We start from the raw sequence: 17,541 nt of genomic DNA, 5'->3' as shown, positions 1-17,541 counted from the left end.
CTGCATCATCTTTGGCTAGCAAGGCACTTTCACCCCATCCTTGCCAGAGGTGGAGCTGGCCATAGTGATCCATACTGTGGTCAATTCCAGGCTTGATATCACTAAAACCTGGAGTTGAAAGTGAAGGCCAGCAACTTGCCATAGCCTGTCATCTGAGTTTCAGTGATGAGGAAACAACATTTCAGTGCTCCAGTCACTGCAGCGGTTCCAATCTCAACTCAGATGCAATTTGAAGTCCTAATCCTGGTTCCGAAGCTACTCAGTGGGCCTCAAGTATTTCAGGGTAGATTGGCAGGTGTCCCTAGCTACAGAAGCCCTTTCCAAGCAGACATCAGACTGACCATGGCTGTCCTCATCTATACAATTAAACAGAAGACCCGTTTGTATACAATAACTATCCTACAGATGGCCAATTGATAAAACAAATTCCTAGCAAACATACACTAATGGCATTACAAGGAAGGACAGAGAAGACAGTCTTACTGAGAGACCATTGTTTTATGTAAATTTGTTCGTGCTGAAGTTCCATGAAGACTAGCACATCTAAAAGAAAGATCTCTATAGATAATCCAGCTCTTACATTTATTCAGTGCTCGTTGAATACAAGTTCTGTGGCATTTCTGAAAGTTTCCTGTGAGAAGGCCTTTACACCAAGAAATCTTTCTTACAGCTCTCAAAAAAGCATCAGAATGACACAAGCACATACTGAATTCACAAATCAGAGAGCCTGTCACGGTAACAATTTTGACATGTGCTCTGTATTGTTGTACATGAATACTGTGTGGGTTAAAGATTTCTTTCAGACTTATTATATAATATCCTTATTTTCCAATATCACTATACTTATACAGTACTTTATTTTCACTTCAAGATGCCGACCTCTTTTCCTAAATAAAGGGAACTAAATAAAGAGATTTAAGCAGTGTAACTGTAAATGAACTGGAACTGTAGGAGCTTGTAGTTCTAAACATTGCCATCAGATGATGCTGTGTAACTTATTTTGCAGCTTTCATGTTAACTTTAAAGAAGACTCGAATTTATATGATACCTTTGATAATTGAGAAAAAGCATGAAGTCAGTTGCTTTGGTGTACGTACACACACACACACACAATCCCTAATCAAAGTTGTCTCCACACACTCTGTTGGTTGACCCATTTACCTGTGATTTTTTTTTTTTTTTACTATACAGATGATGGATAAGGTGTAATATACATACAAAATATGGGTGGCTCATACCTGTCAATTCATTTGTTTTGTGAAGAACACAAAATGAAAGCAAGACTTTGTTCTGCTCTGGACTGAAGTCACTAATGAATGGGGCTTTATCACGTTCAGATAGCATCCGCGGTGGTAAGAAAGCCTGGAAATAGTTTGTGTTCTGTAGATCTGCTGAAAAATGTGTAGCCGCAATGAAATCCACAGCATTAGCCCAATTCTCCCCAAAACTTGCTTCGGGGCCAGAGACATATTTTAAGCTGAAAGAAATAAAAACCCAAAGTTAACAGGTAAATTAATCCTACCCAGAGCTCATGAATCTACCATTTATATTTCATTACATCTAATGTGTAAGATGCCTTAATCCATAAATGACTTGTTGCTTTAAAGGACTGTGTTAGTGAGACCAGTGATATGTGAAAGGGGTAGCAGGGAGAGCTTAGTCCCAAAGACCCAATATCATTGGGCCTTAAGGGCTCCCCGGGTGCTCCTGCCTCAGTTTTCCTGGCAGTGCTACCTTGGAGTGCAAGTGAGCTGTTTGAAGTGCTATTGTGGAGCCTTTCAAGCACTGATTCCCAGCCTAGAATATGGCCATGCAAACTTTAAAGAGCAGTGACATCTGGTCTCCGTAGTCTACCAATGAGAATTCTTGATATGTGTGACTAGTCTCCCTCATACCACTGACTCATTATGACTAACAGAACTGTAGCATGCAAATTAGCAGTAGAGGAAGGGTGATGATTGGCTGAGTTACCTGAAATCACAGTGGCCCTCCTTAAGAGTTACCTGAGCCTGCTTGTTACCTATATAATAAAAACTAAGTTAATATCTTAACTACGACCACATTTAAATGTAGCCTTTGAACAGGATTTCAGTTTAATTTTAAATATAAGGAAATTTTGAAGTGCCTGTATTATTCTGTTGCTAAGATTATCTGGGACAAAGAAAAGACTGACAAAGCTGCTAAACTTCTTAAAGAACCACCCAGTTTTTAATTAATTCTGGCTCACAAACTAAGGAATGGATTTCCTTGTAAATTCTCAGAAAACCAATGATGTACACAGAGAATAACCACTGCAAGTTTGAGGAGGATATGCTGTATATTTCATCCAAAAGAAATACATTGAATCCGTACTTTACATGCAAAGTGGAATTCAGCCTTAATTATGGAGTCATGACCAGTGCCTCCATTATATAACTGTGGTTTCAGAGTAGCAGCCGTGTTAGTCTGTATCCGCAAAAAGAAAAGGAGGTCTTGTGTTTCTCTGATGGTTTCTACTAGGGCTGGCTAAAATTTTTATCCTAGAATCATTTCTTTTTCAACAGAAAATGGCTTTTTAACTAAAACAAATATGTTTGGTAAAAATGGTTTATTTTGGTTAAAATGTTCAGGCCCGTAATGGGGTGTGCTCCTCACACTAGCCCTGCAAGAGCTGAATTAGGCCGGGTGGGCCCAAATCAGCTAATTAGGCTGCAAGCAAGGGAGCTTTAAGCTGGAGGCAGCTAGTTAGAAGCTCACCTGTGAGGGACAGGCAGAGCTTCTACAAAAGCCAGGAGGCTGGCAGCAGAAGGGGCTGCTGGGAAAGGCTGCAGTCACTCCCTGGGAGGAGTGAGAAGTGTTTGGAGGCTGCAGAGACCTGGAGGCTGCAGTTGCTCCCTGGGATGATGGAGCCATGAATCTGGCAGACCCAGAGAAGGAAGGGAGAACCAGAAGGTTAGGAAAGGGTTCAGGGAAATGCCGCAAGGTATGGGGGAGAACAGACATTAACTGCTGACTAGAGGGTGCCTGAGCCGGATCTCAGAGTAGTGGGTGGGCTTGGGTTCCCCAACTAGCCACCGGGAAAGTAGTGCACAGGAAGACTCCTTGTGCCTGTTTTGGAGAGGAGACTTCCTGCCCCGGAAGGGGAAACCACGATAGTGACCTAGCCAGAGGGCTGAGTCAGAAATGGGATGCAACAGTTCCTGGAGCAAGAGAGGGGCTGCAGACAGAGACCAAGGTGGAGGGACAGCATGCAACAACTGGAAGGGGCATCAGTCTGACCAAGCTAATCCCCAGAACTGCCAGCAGGTGGCGCCATCCAGTGGTGAGTAGAGCAAACCTGTCACAAGGCCTTTGGGCAAAAATCCAAAAATGTTTAGTTTGTTTACATTTTTCAAGAAACTGAAAATTTTCCATGGGAAATTTCAGAAAAAAACTAATATTTTTCAAAATTTCCTGTGGAAAAATTGGCTTTTTCAACCAGCTCTAATTCCTACACATGATAGCAGAATGATTAGGACTATGCATAGATGCAAGAATAATACTGTTCCAATGCTTGTTATTGTAAGGGCAGTGCTGCAGATTTCCTGTCAAGTTCACTTCTGTATATGGTTGGTAGCATTGGTGGTATCATTTATCTAACTTGGTTTTGAGTTAGTATCATGACCCAAACAACTGAGTGAGAGAAAGACTTGAATGGATACCTAAAATAATACTAAGAATGACAATTAGCTCTCATATAGCACTTTAATCTGTAGATCTCAAAGTACTTTACAAAGGCAGCCAGTATCATTATCCCCACCTAACAGTAGGGAAACTGAGGTACAGAGCAAGCAAGGGGAAAGCGTAAATAAGAGTGTACACAAGATGAAATGATTGTGCTTAGTGCAAACCAAAGTGGTGAATATGGAGGCAGTAGATGAAAGGACTGGAGGAAGTCACTCATTAAATCTCTCTAGGAGACTAATCCAAAACTTACTGAAGTTAACTCCTGTTGAAATCAGTGGGCTCTGGATCGGACCCATCTTCTTTTCATGTGCTTCCACTGAAGTCATAGGTTTTTCCAGTATTGGGCACATAATATGGCCTGGCCTCTGGCCCTGGTGAGGTCTGGCACAAGCTGGAAGACTAACAGATGTTCTATGGTCTGTATTTTACCTCAGTCTCATGTGCCTGGGTCACTGGAGTAGCCCCACTTCCACATATTGACTTTTGACCAGTCAACTCTTGTTCGGAGGTGATTTAAACATCTCCAGGTCAGCCAACCCTATTCCATGCCTGTGAGAAGGTGTCCAGCAATGTCAATGTGCATTTTGACATCCTTGATAAGTATTTTTAGTTATATGTGCTACATTTCCAGTTGTGCGACAGTCAGTGATTTTTTTAAGCAGGTCTGTTGCAGCAAGGAAGCTTTTCCATGATTTCAGGTGGCTCACTGCTACATTATAGCCACGTAACAGATGTCTGGTATTGTTGACCCGTTGTAATCATTCTGTTTTGTTTGTGACTGATCTCCTGATATCCAGTGGAGCGAGTCCAGCTAGCGCATAAAGGCTGTTCACGTTTGTTGGTTTTAGACATTCTGTGATTTAGGAGCATCTGTCATTCAGAACAGGATCCAGCTTCTTTGCATGAGTTGATCTTTTCTACCCTGGATATGCGTATTTGGCCATTGAATAGCAAAGTGTAAGTGCAGTGGCTCTTAGTGTTGCTGGGTTGGCTCCCCATTTTGAATTTACAAGCTTCCTGAGTATGTTATCCTGGGTGCTAACTTTGCCTTTTATCTTCTCCACATGTGCCCTGAAGGAGAGAGAGAGTTCTAGGATCACTCGTAGGTAGATAGAGGGCAAATGGTACTCCATTCCAGATGATGCTGAGTTGTCTATTGGCCTCATGGTACCAAAAATGGAACAGACTCACCTGTGTTTTGGCTGGCTTGGTCCACAATTGGTTCTTGGTGTAATAAACTGAGAGCCCAGACCTCGCCAATTTTAACATAGCTGTGTCGTTTGCTGCTGATAGGTCGGCAAACACAGAGCCTGTTACCATATGCTTTTCAAAGCTTGCTCTGGGATTAGTTGCTTTTCAACAAGTGGTGATAGGTGGTTTAAGATGAAATGCTCATGTAGTTTGTAGAGGTGGCATAGCAGTGGTTATAGGCCTTAAGTTCTTCAGATCCATTTCATTCTTCCCTGGCTTAAGGAGTGCCATGGCACATGCTCACCCCCAGACACTGGGGACTTTATGTGTGGCTGAGAGTGTGTTAAACAACTTGAATAACCAGATCTTTGTTGCTGGTCAGAAGTATTTGATTTGTTCTTTGTGAATGTCATCTACACCAGCTGCTTTGCCATTCTTGAGGATGTTAATTCCAGTTAATTCTGTCATTGTATACACTGCCCCAGAATGATACATCTCCTGGTCTTCTTGCCACTTCAGCCATGTCTCAGGTTGTTTGGTGCCCTGCCATTTTCTAGAAGGAGCGTTCATGTTGCAGTCCCTGCCACTCTTGAATATACAAATCTTGCTGAACACGTACCACTACAATATAACTAAAGAGTCAGGAGCATGATGAGCAAGAAAGAGTATACTAAACCATGCAAATATGGTGCCTACTAATGGACATGGAACTGGGGAATCATCCCCTTTTGACCCTACTCTTGTGGCTTTCTCTTACCTGTTTCTGAACTTTGGAACTGCATAAGCAATGGATGCTACATGTGCTTCCCACAAGTAATGCAATGCTTCATCTTTTTCTATTGAGAAGGAAGATGCTGTGGGCCTTTCAGATTTCTGTTCAGTGGATAATAGATACTAAAGTAAAAGCAGAACATACAAATATTACCAGTGAGACTAGTTTAAAAAATATATATAGTAGTTAGTTACTTGCAAAACAATTATTTTGACAAATGTTTTGTTTAACTGGGGCAAATTGCTTTTAAATAGTTAGAGTGTGGTCATGTTGCATATCGACTAAAGCTTAATATTTGACATGGGTGGGGGGAGAAAGAATGATTAATAAATTTACAGGGTGAAATCATGACTAATCATTAAGGTTAGTGAGATTTTGTCATTGACTTCAATGGAGCCAGGCCAAATCTAGAAGAAAAAATGGGGGTGAGGGGAAAGGGAGGGATAAGGGTTACCATTCTGATGATCTAGGATGATCTTCTGCATAATACGCGACATAGAATTTCACCCAGTAACTTATGCATCAGGCCTAAAACTGGATGACACACATTGTAATTTACTCCTAAAGTGGTGCTTTTTCTGACTCTGAAATAGTTGGATTTGCAACCTGAAAGCATTCTGTTATTCAAAATTCCTGTTTAAATGGATACATTTCATCATAGTCCCACTTTGCTTTTTAAAATATGGGAAACTGCTTCTAGAGTTAGGAAAAAATGTTTAGACTGAATTCTTCTATAGTTTGCTGTACTTATAATGGATGATTCAACTGAGGATATCATTTCCAAGGGAAAGACAAGAAACAAACAAGTCAACAATAAACAAAGGGCTTGGTACACATTGGATTACCTCTTCCTGCTACAGTTAGTGAGCACTGATTTCTAAATTAAGTTGTGCAGTGGCTTTAGTTGATTTTTTGGAATATGGAGAGGTCCCAAGAAATTGTTAGGATATGTTGGGGTTTTTTTAAAAAAAACAACACCACTTCCTGTAGGTTCCCAATGTTGCCAAAACTTGTGGAGCTGAACTGGTATTAGCAATAGTGGGGACATTTTTATTAAAAAGTCTTATTATAAACAAGAGTCCTGTGTTTTGACATCATGGAATTTTCTATGCTACAATCCTTGTATTCTTGGTCTGACTTGTGCGGTCTCTTACACACTTTCAAGTGCATTGATATAGATTTTCAGGAAGTCAGAAAGAAAATTAGCTGTAAAATGTATCATGCCAGCTGTCTTTTAGGTTAGGATTATAATTTTAGTTCTTTGATTATAATGTTCTAAACATATTATTTCAGATGAATAAACTTAAGAAAACAAATATCTGTAATGACTGATCCAGTCATACCCTTCCGCTCTCTGGTTCATCTGTCTAGTTTACCAAGAGAATTTTTGTTTTAGACTTTGAGTCTCTGATGGACTGGACATTATAATACTTTCATCTCTGGCTGTTCACAGAAAATCTGAGAGGAAGTCTAACTAAAGGAATCATTATTGAAACTTGGGATGGAGAAGAAACTGTCACCTCTCTTTTAGAGAAAAGGTGTGAAGTGAGAGGGAAAGACAGTACGTGTGCAAAAGACTGTCTTTCTGGGTGAAACTTTCAACAACTCTTTTGACACTCAAAAGAAGCAAAGGGATCATATGAAAGTAGGATAAGGGCATTTCTCAAGGAAAAGATTCTGTATCACATTTCTGTTCTTTGTATAGCCATAGCACAGCTCCCAAATTACTAGTATAAGTATTAGCATAACAATCTCTCTAGTCAGACTCCAAAACATAGAATTATTTTAAGTGAAGAAATAAAGCTACAAACCTTAAAAATTCTGGACGTGATACTCCCCTCTAACTAATTTTACATCACAGTAACTCCATTGACTTCACCTGGATTTCTCCTAACTGAAACTGGTATTAATGAGATGTGAATCAGGCCCTCTGATTCTTAAAAAACATTAATAATGACTTTAAAAAGCAATGTTCTGGTATCATCTGTCACAAACTATGAACAACAGAAAAAAGATGATCTACCTCAAAATAAGCCTTCCATGCATCCATGACTTTTGGAATGCGGGAACGGCAGTCAGCAGTGCTGTAGCAGAAATCTGCTCTTAGCTCTTCTGGTGGTAATATTTTTATCTCATGTTGCAACTGTCCAAAGAAACCAGCTTCCGTGGCACCCAGAAATGGTATAATACTCAGATAGTAATTCACAGCTATAATAACACATGAAAAGAAAAAGAGATGACAGTTGCAAGTGAATGAAACATGCCTACCTAGAGAAAACAGTGAGATTCTGCCTCTGTGCTAATGTTTAAAATCACCAGTCGTTTACACGTGATAGTTCGATTGTTGTTAAGTCAATAGGAGTTGAAGGTGTTCAGTACTTTGCAGGACGGGTTAGCAACTTGAAAAATGAGGCCCTTCAATGTTACCATGTACAGGGCTCGAAAGTTTACCAGACACTCGCACAATACTAAACTCATGAAAATTAGCTCCATGGGCCTTATCCTGGTGAGAAGCCCAGCACCCACACCTAGCATCTAGGAAACGAAAAGGTGCTGACACTCTTATCAGGGTGCCCTCTGGTGGGCATTGTATGGGGCTGTTTGCTTCGTAACAGCATATAGGTTGTGGGTGCCTCCTGGTTTTTAAGTCTCTGATCTCCATCTAGCTGTTGGAAGAAGAAGTTTTCTCTTTCTTCTCCCTACTCCCAGTCTCCTGGCATTCCTTTGCCCCCCAAACTCATTGAATTTTAGGTGCACAAGAAATTCAGGAATGGCCCCCAAATATGGTTTTATTTATAAGTATAGCGGTTGTTTTGGTGGGTCAGTCTGAGGCAGGCTTTCAGAAATAACTAACCGGTGGTCGAAAGTAGATAGTGGTAACAGTAAGTTTATTTCTGACTATTTAAGTATGTTTGAGCCCAGATCTGAAAGTCTGTGGAGTATTTATACTGCATGCTTGGGGAAAAAGTGACTGAAGATCATATAGCCTCTTTCTTTTCCTATGGAGACACATTTCCATGATACGAGAATGATGCTAGTTAAAATATAGTATGCAGTTCACTCTGCTCATGCCCTCAAGCTTTACACTCCATCAGAAGGATACCAAAGGTTTGACATCATGTCTCCTATTAGTGTGAGCAGTACTCCTTGTTTGACAATGCTCTATTACTCAGAAGGAGGGACTTATCCTGATGATGGGCATGATATAAAAACCGGAATGGAAGGAAGGTATGCATTACATACCTCTAATTACAAGTTACAGCTCTTATTTTAAACTCATATTTACCTTCATACACTTATAAGCCTGACATTTTTTTTTCCATTTACGTAGCACCAAAAGTTTGCTTGGTGCTTCAGAAGTGTATTGAGATTGGAGCCCAGTACTGAAACGGTTACAACCTAAGAAGGAGAAAAGGATGGGGGTGGGGACAAATGCAACATATAAGCAAAGTGATCTAGCTCTGGTGTTTTACATGTATCTTGCTAGTTTCAAAAAATCTTCAACACACACCCATACTAGCACTGCTCCACTCTTACAGGAATGAGTTTATTTAATCATCTTTTCTGAAGATAGCAAAAAAAGTCACACACACAGAGCTCTGTGTAGCAAATGTGCTGTACTATGTTGTTGAAGAGAGGTAGTGTAAGCACAGTTAAAAGTAAAGTGATGTTTCTATTTTGCTAAGAATACATGATGACATTATGATACCCATTCAAATTGGTTATCCTAATGCAAGGTTTCTCGCACCCTCCTCTGTGATGCTGGCCACTGTCAGAGAGAGGATGCTGGATTAGATGGTTTGATCCAGCATGGCAATTCCTATGTTTCTTTGTAACTTTGAGCACCCACTGGTCACATGATGTATATTTTTAGGGTCTGACTTGTTGCCAGACTCTTAATTACAGAAGTCTCCAAAAGAAAATATGTGTATGGCATGGGAGGTTGCTAGGATGAAGTAGATCCAGGCAGCCAGACAGCATGTGGTATGGAGCAGGAGGAGGGTCACATGACAGGAAAATACGAGCAGGGGAGATTCGGGAGTGAGGGACAGAAGTGATGGAGGGAAAAGTTGTTTTTTTTTTTTTTTAAAGGAGATAGACTATTGGTTGAACATTAAAAAAGATCATAAAAACTTGAAGATTGAAGTTTTCTGTAGGAAAAAGCCTGCCTTATCTAAAAGAATAGGGTTTTTTAACAAACATTTGTTCCATGTAAGTGTCTTTAAGCTCAAATATTCATATTAAGCTGTAAAGAATTATTCTCATTTTTCCCCTACCTGTCAGTTTCCTTTTTGAAAAAAGGCATAAGATAAAATTACAAAAGCACCTGTGGCCCAGCTTTTTGAAGGTATTCAGGCATTACTCCACTCAGCATTGCAAGGCTTAAGTGACCTGGGAGCCTAAGCCTCATATCAAAAGTGCCAAGCCCAGATCCCATTGCCGTTCAATGAGGCTTAGAATCTAAATCATTTAGATGCTTTTGAAAATCTTACCCAGGACATAAAATAGAAATTTCTTTAAAATCTCTGAACAAGTTCATTCATTTTTGGATATGTAAATAGAGACAAGTATGCTTTTTATGGTTCATTTTAGAATAGCTAAAGTTTCTCAGTTGGCATGTGGGTAGCCCTCAAGGAGAAACAGGCCAGTAAGAAATTAGTGATTTCTTTAAAAAAAAAAAAAAAAAATTTCCTTTTTCTTTCTTTGAGGAGTTACGCTTCAGTAGAAAGACTAGAAATACTGCCATGTAAGGCCAGCTCGGGGGGAAAAAACTGGCTATATTGTTTCAATGTGTGTTTTTGGAGCTTATTTCCATATGTCTATGAATTAAAAGGAGAGCGGAATAGCAAATTAAGACACTCAAATCCTCAGCCGGTAAAGAATGCAGCCTTTGTTTTTCTGCAAACTTTGGCACAGCTTTTTTTGGAAAACAGAAAACCTGTTACATAAGCTCCTGGAACTCATAAGCCTAAAGGAAAGGGCAATAAATCAACTGCCAGTATCTCTGCAAAGTCTCTTAACAAGCCTGGATGTATGTAGAACAGAGATTTGCAAATTGTGGGGTGCACCTCCCTGAGGGCCATGGAGGAAGGTTTGGGGGGGCAATCAGCGATGCCAGGCAGCTGGTGCCATCCTTGCACAGCAGGGCTTGGGGAGGGAGTGCCACCTCCACCCTTGACACCTTTTTGGGCTACCCAGTTTGTGGGCCAGTGTTAACATCTGCTGCACCCGTGCTGATTTCCAGTCCTGGCAGCCTCCATGCCCAGTGCTGGCTCCACCTCAGAGACCATCACATTCCCATGGCCTGAAATCCCAAAGTGGGAGGGACTGGTGCAACCAAAAATTGTAATTCAAAGTGGGGGAGGGTGGAGTGGGTCAGCTCAAAGTTTGAAAACTGCTGATGTAGGAGCAGTGTGTTTTCCCTTCCACATGAAAGTCTGGGCAATCATATGCTCAGTCAGGGCAGTGTTGTTGCTCCTACAGACCTGGTGGGTGAGCTGGTGGCTTTACGCTTTTATCTCAGGAAAGGATTCACATGCTCTGAGGGGAGGAGGTGATAAGAGCACAGGCTTGCTTCCTGTGGGATTAGCCTACTCCTGTTCCTCCTGTCCAATTGGCCCCAGTACAATCGTATTGACAACAATGGAGTTGGGAAGGTGCAACTGAGGATAGAATTGCTCCACAGGATTTTTATTCTTCACGCTGATGCATGAACCAGAAAGAACCCAGCTTGACTTTCACATCATTGACTGGCTATGGTGCTGGCAGTTAAAATGAGCAAACTGGATCTGGGGTCATTGATAGATGCCAAATATGGAACCCCACTCTGCCATTTTTATTCACTTTTCAGAATACTGCCCCACTTTAAGGTTGAGAATTTAAACCTCCACAAGTTTCAGGGTTAAGAAGTCTTAATTTACTTGTATTTATATATTGTTCTGTGACCTTTCACTGCACAGTCGTGTAATGCTGAAATTACTTTGAAGTGGAGTTCAAATGGATGAGAGACTCTGAATTGCCTTCTAGGTCATTACTCATTTTCCGAATAAGAGCAAACTAATAACATGTACTTACAGGCCCACCAGCTTCGCACAGAGATGCACAGATGCTGTCCAGCGCCATGGCTGCAGGTGGTAACATTGGAAGGATCTGCTAGCCTGCCTGAATCAAAACAAAATGGAATGCCAGATGCTACTCACCTTATTCACAGGAGCAGTCCCACTGAAGCCTATGGGACTTCTTGTATAAGCAAAGCATGCAGGATTTGGCTCAGTGAAAGAAAATGGTTACTGTTCATATGGTAGTTTAATTTCACAATCAATGCCTCTTGTAGTGCCAATGATTTGAGACTCCCAAACCACGGCCTGAACTCAACAAAGCACAAAAGTGGGTCCTCAACATTAAGCATTTGAGTAATCCCACTCCTGTTCAGCCAAACTCTTCAACACGTGCTTCATGTTAAACATGTTTACAGTCTCCTGGTGATTCTTTCAAGGCATTTAAGCACATGTTTAACATGAAGGATGTAACATAAGTAATCCTCTTCCTGTTCGGCAACACATTTAAATCATGTGTTTAACGTTAATTATGTGAGTAACCTCATTGTAATTCAGCATTTCACTCATACACACGTTCAAGCATGTGACATGAGTATTCCCATGCTTATTAAGCAAACTATTTACGCATGTGCTTTGGTGACTCGGGTCTTACAATATCTGCTATTACAGAGGTTCCCAAATGCTGGACAGTAGAGCATTTGGTCTGTGGAGAATGAGCTGGATATGTGGTGGTGTCTTTCACCTTTGTTTCTGCCAGGCAAATCACATTAAATGAAATCTAAAATACATTAAATCCTTTTTGATTACTATTTTATATATAAACAATTGCTGTACTTGCCTTAGGGAAGACATGTAATCATGAACGGTGAGAAGATATCCACAAAACAATCCCTCTGGTAAGATGTCATCCATACCATGAAAAAGTTTGGGGATCCTTTTACTATTATATTTCAATACATTGTGTAACCAAAATGAAATAACTAGGAGCTAGAGCTGTCAATTAATCACATATAACTCACGCAAATAACTCACGCAATTAACTAAAATAAATTATTAAAAAAATTATTTGCGATTAATTGCAGTTTTAATCACACTGAAGAGACATATGAATCTTTAGTGCATCTGGCATGTAAATATCTTGGGACACTGGCTGAAGCAGTGCCATGTGAATGCCTGTTCTCACTTTCAGGTGACACTGTGAACAAGAAGCTGGCAGCATTATCTCCTGCAAATGTAAACAAACTTGCCTGTCTGAGGGACTGGTTGAACAAGAAATAGGACTGAGTGGACTTGTAGGCTCTAAAGTTTTACATTGTTTTGTTTTTGAATGCAGTTATATTTTATACATAATTCTACATTTGTAAGTTCAACTTTCATGATAAAGAGATTGCACTACAATACTTGAAAATACTATTTCTTTTGTTTTTTACAGTGCAAATATTTGTAATAAAAAATAAATATAAAGTGAGCACTGTACACTTTGTATTCCATGTTGTAATTGAAATCAATATATTTGAAAATGTAGAAAACATCCAAAAATCTTTAAATAAATGGTATTCTATTATTAACAGTGCGATTAATCACATAATTTTTTTAATCGTTTGACAGCCCTACTAGGAGCCTAATTTGAAACTAGTCAACGATATGGGTCAAATCTAAATCAAAATTGATTGTAGTTCAGCTTTTTAAAGTGAATTAAGTCCTTTAGAAAGATGATATATTGACAGTCCTGGAGACTGTTGCTTAACTATATTTAGCTACAGTTTCATAGATTCACTAGTTACCGAAGCCTCCATAGTAATGCTGAAGATATCCATAGCACTTTACAAAACAAAGCAATTAAAGAGAGTGTCCCTGTGTGATGAATTCCATTGTTCTTCTCTTAATTTAGAATATGGAGATTACAGGGTAGATGTGTGGGAGGTATGTTGGTAATTAAAATTTAACTCTAGCTACTGCTGAGGAATTGCTGAAAAATTTGTCAGAGAAGAAACCAGCAGACTGCTAAGAGTATTGTGTGCTGATACCTAGGGTGTTATACTACTGCCCAATGTGAGGACTTGAGCTCTGGCACTGCCCCCAAATGTTGTCCCATCCTGGCTGACTGCATGGACCATCCTATAATGGGCACTCTGGCTCCTACTCTCCCATGTGCTTCAGCAGCGGGGTGCTGATCAGAGGGCACTTGCAGGAAGAGACCTCCCATGAAAATCTGGGAGCAGAGAGGAACAGCTAGGCAGAATTTGTTACAATAGATAACTGACGCTATCATGTTTAGCTAAAACTTTTTTCCAAATTTCCCCAATGGCACTGGGAAGATGCAAAAGCACTTCATTGTTTAAGTTCGGACAGTCTCCCAACACTGTGCAATGGAAGGCAGGGGATTTCAGAACAGGGTGATTTTTAAATGTTTACTTGAAAATTTACCAACAATTTTTTAGCTAGGAAATTTCTTAGAAAATTTAGTCTCCTGAGTGGTAACACTGGTAAATTCAGTTGTTAACACATGAAACAGGGGGAATTAACACCACCTTTAAGTGGGAGGCTTCTCTTTATCCACAGAACAGTTGCACTACAGTAAGTAGCAGGGCAAGATTCCTCATAAAATTCTTACTAATGTGCCTCATATCTGACCTGGAGAGACCTTTAGGGTACTATACACTGCAAAATGAAGATGTGATTTTAGCATGGATAGACATATCTATGCTAATTTTAATCTTGCTAATACCAGTAACAACAGCACTGTAGACATGGCAGCGTGGGTTTCAGCATAAGGTAGCAACCCAGGTATGTACCCAGGTTCCCCGGCGGGCTAGCTTTAATCTGGTTAGCATAGGTATGCCTCCCTGTACCACATATATACTTTCATTTTGCAGTCTACTAAGACTGACAACAAGAATGACAAATCACTGAAAATAGTGATGTTGCTTGGCTTTTGTGGACTGGGCCCTCAGGTACTAGGCCTGGCTGACCTTCACAAACATTTTCATGAATTTTTTCACAACTCTTTTTGTTAAAACTTTGAAATTTCAAAAAATCTCTCATGCACTTTAAGCTGGTCAAAAAGGAAAAAAGGGACAAGTTTTGAAAATATTTTCAAAAACAAATTCGTAAAAAATTAAAAATTTTCAACCCACTCAAGGAATTATGCTGAAGCTACCAATGAAGATCTCATAAGCTACCAAATTAAAACAACAACAAAAACAATCAGTTAATATTTTAAAAACAGAGTTGCAATATCCAGTATAAAATTAGATGATCAGGAAATGCTTTTTAAAGCAGTGAATTAAGACACTAATCTATTAATTTTCTACCTCTATTTTTGGCCTAATAGGAATTTTAAAAACCATACTTGGCTTCTGATTAACATTTTATGTGGCAATATCTTCCCATATCAGCAAGGCAACTTCAAGTCCCCGTATCTATTGCTCAACAGTGCAAGGACATTGCATTCATTTCAAAAGTTCCCTTCCAACCTAGCAACTTAACTCTCGTCTGGGTAAAGCAAAATTCAGAATGTATGGGACTGTACTGGTTGCAAGTAAGAGACCATGAAAATAACGAACCTGCATTTATCTATTAAATATTTAGTTATTACAGCCCTTTTAAGGAGAGAGTTTGTACCTGTATGATATTGCCAGCCAAGCTGCAGAGGCAAGCCCCATAGGATATTGCCAACATTATTTGATCCAGATGTGGTGAAATATTTAGCTGAATAGTTGAGCAAGATCTTATACACTCCCAGTCTCTCTAGATAGTTCCAGGCACTGATGAAGATTTTGTTGCCATGTACTGGGAAATCCTCTATGCTTCCAGGAGCCTGATGCCACAGAGGAGGATAGACATCGTTTTTGCAGACATCCTCTTGGGTTAGTGCTACCACAGTTGTTGGACTGAGAGCAACGGCGGTCAGTAGCACAAGGAGAAGAGAGTGCTGCCCCAGGAACACACACATGTCAGGTAGGACCATCTTATACAGGTATCTAGGGCTTTCAGAGTAGGTATGAGCTTTCATCAGGGAAGGCAGGGGCGGGATGGTGGCTCAGGCTACCTATGAAGTCAGTTAGCTTGGATCACCCTGCCCCTTTTCCCATGAAGCTGACGTGGCTCTGTCAGACTGGCATACCAAGAGTGATGCTCATACCCCTGCCATTCCAATGCTGCCTTTGAGGCAGGGATGGAGAGCTGAAGGATCTCTGGCGCTGTATCAGCTCTGAGGGACTTGAATATGCTCGGTAACAACAGAGGAAAGAAGCAGGAATAAATGAAGCTGCTGCCCTCTTACCATAACAATCTTCTCCTCCAACAAAATGGGGATTAAAATGGGGGAAGGAGAAGGGATTTAAAAAATGGGGGTGAGGGGACAAAAGGGGAAAAACAAGGGAGGGCATGGGAAGCTGAGAGACAATAACAAGGGCACGGGGCAAAAATGAGGGAGCAGTAGACAGGGGACTTGTGCTTCTCCTTGGACAATGCTGTACTGGGATGCGGGTAAAACCATAATATAGCCCAATACCTAGACAACCTCTGTCAGGAAAACTGAAAGTAACTTCCTGCTACCAATGTTCCCTCTAAAAATTTGTTGTAGTGAGCAGGCTACACACTCCACTGAGCAATACATTTTTGTCCTTGGGCAAGCTTATGCCTTTTTTTCAGTGAGGGGTATGCCGAGTTGTGTGGAGGGGAGAAGGTAAGTGTGTGGTGGGCATGTGGGTTGGGTCCTGTCAACCGCAGTTCTGAAGTTGTGGAGCGCTGTGTTGAAACCATTGCCAGTAGTTAATTCTGACAGGTAGCTGTTTCTGCTGGGCTGTTTGGAGGAGGCGTGAGTGGCACGGTTTCTGACCTGTGCAGTATATACAAGATTTCTGTCTAGCCAGGCAGTTTACAGGGAACATTGGTTGAAACTTCTTATTCATGGCTCCAGCTATCCGTACATACAGGATCCCTAAACCTTGTTTATTTTTAGAACTTGAGTTTCAATTAATTAATAGGCTGGGATTTTCAAAGGAGGCTAAAGGAGTTAGGACCAAGATCCTTAAAAGTATTTAAGTCCCTAACTCCCACTGATTTCAATGGGAGTTGGGTACCTAAAATCTTCGAGGATTCTGGCCAAGGTGCCAAAATCTCACTGAAACTCAAAGCAATTTGGGTACCTAGCTGCCTTCGCCTTTTGAAAATCATAGCTTAAATGTCCATTTTAATAACCACATAACTTCAGGACGAATGCAGCAGGCAATTAATCCTGACCTATTAGAAGGATCAGGGGAAATGAGTATGGGGGCAGAGACAGCAGCTGGGCATGAGCTGAATCCCCTCCCAAAGGTCTGTATTTGGGGACTGTTGGTTGTAGTTCAACATAAGAACAGCCATAAATGGTCCATCTAGCTCACTATCCTGTCTCTGATAGTGGCCAGTGGCAGATATTTCAGACATAACAGAACAGGGCAATTTTGAGTGTTCCATCCCCTGTCATCCAGCACCAGCTTCTGGCACTTGGAGGCTTAGGGACACCTGGAGCATGCAGTTGCATCTCTCTGACCATCTTGGCTAAAAGCTATTGTGGGACCTATCCTCCATGGACTTATCTAATTCTTTTTTGAATCCAGTTATACTTTTGGCCTTCAGAACATCCCATGGCAACAAGCTACAGAGGATGACTGTGTGTTATGTGAAGAAGTACTTTCTTTTGTTTGTGTTAAACCTTCTGCCTATTCATTTCAATGGGTGACCCTAGTTTTTGTGATATACAAAGGGGCGAATAACACTTCCCTATTCACTTTTTTTCTATACCATTTATGATTTTATAGACCTCTA

At 40.6% G+C, this 17,541-nt stretch overlaps 1 protein-coding gene across 1 annotated transcript; it reads right to left on the bottom strand.

Annotated features, from left to right (window-relative positions):
* Positions 1-255: 255 nt before the first annotated feature.
* Positions 256-15,697, bottom strand: C3H6orf58 (chromosome 3 C6orf58 homolog). Its single transcript, XM_043543141.1, has 6 exons — positions 15,352-15,697; positions 11,744-11,830; positions 7,692-7,876; positions 5,654-5,790; positions 1,239-1,477; positions 256-356 (listed from the first exon to the last, which is right to left on the bottom strand). The coding sequence occupies exons 1-6, from the start codon at positions 15,695-15,697 to the stop codon at positions 256-258; spliced, it is 1,095 nt and encodes a 364-aa protein (XP_043399076.1).
* Positions 15,698-17,541: the final 1,844 nt, after the last annotated feature.

Source organism: Chelonia mydas, chromosome 3, assembly GCF_015237465.2.
Source record: "Chelonia mydas isolate rCheMyd1 chromosome 3, rCheMyd1.pri.v2, whole genome shotgun sequence".
NCBI lineage: Eukaryota > Metazoa > Chordata > Testudines > Cheloniidae > Chelonia > Chelonia mydas.
The sequence above is the reverse complement of the archived record's forward strand: the minus strand, read 5'-3'. Positions and strand labels throughout refer to the sequence as shown.

Bases quoted from the DNA above. Each gene is read 5' to 3' on its own strand.
- C3H6orf58 (XM_043543141.1), bottom strand. From the start codon at position 15,697: ATGGTCCTACCTGACATGTGTGTGTTCCTGGGGCAGCACTCTCTTCTC. The intron at 1,478-5,653 runs GTAAGAGAAAGC...TATTTCTTTCAG, and splicing joins GTTCCAAAGTTCAGAAACAG to CTTAAAATATGTCTCTGGCC. The intron at 357-1,238 runs GTATGAGCCACC...TTAATTGTATAG, and splicing joins CAAAACAAATGAATTGACAG to ATGAGGACAGCCATGGTCAG.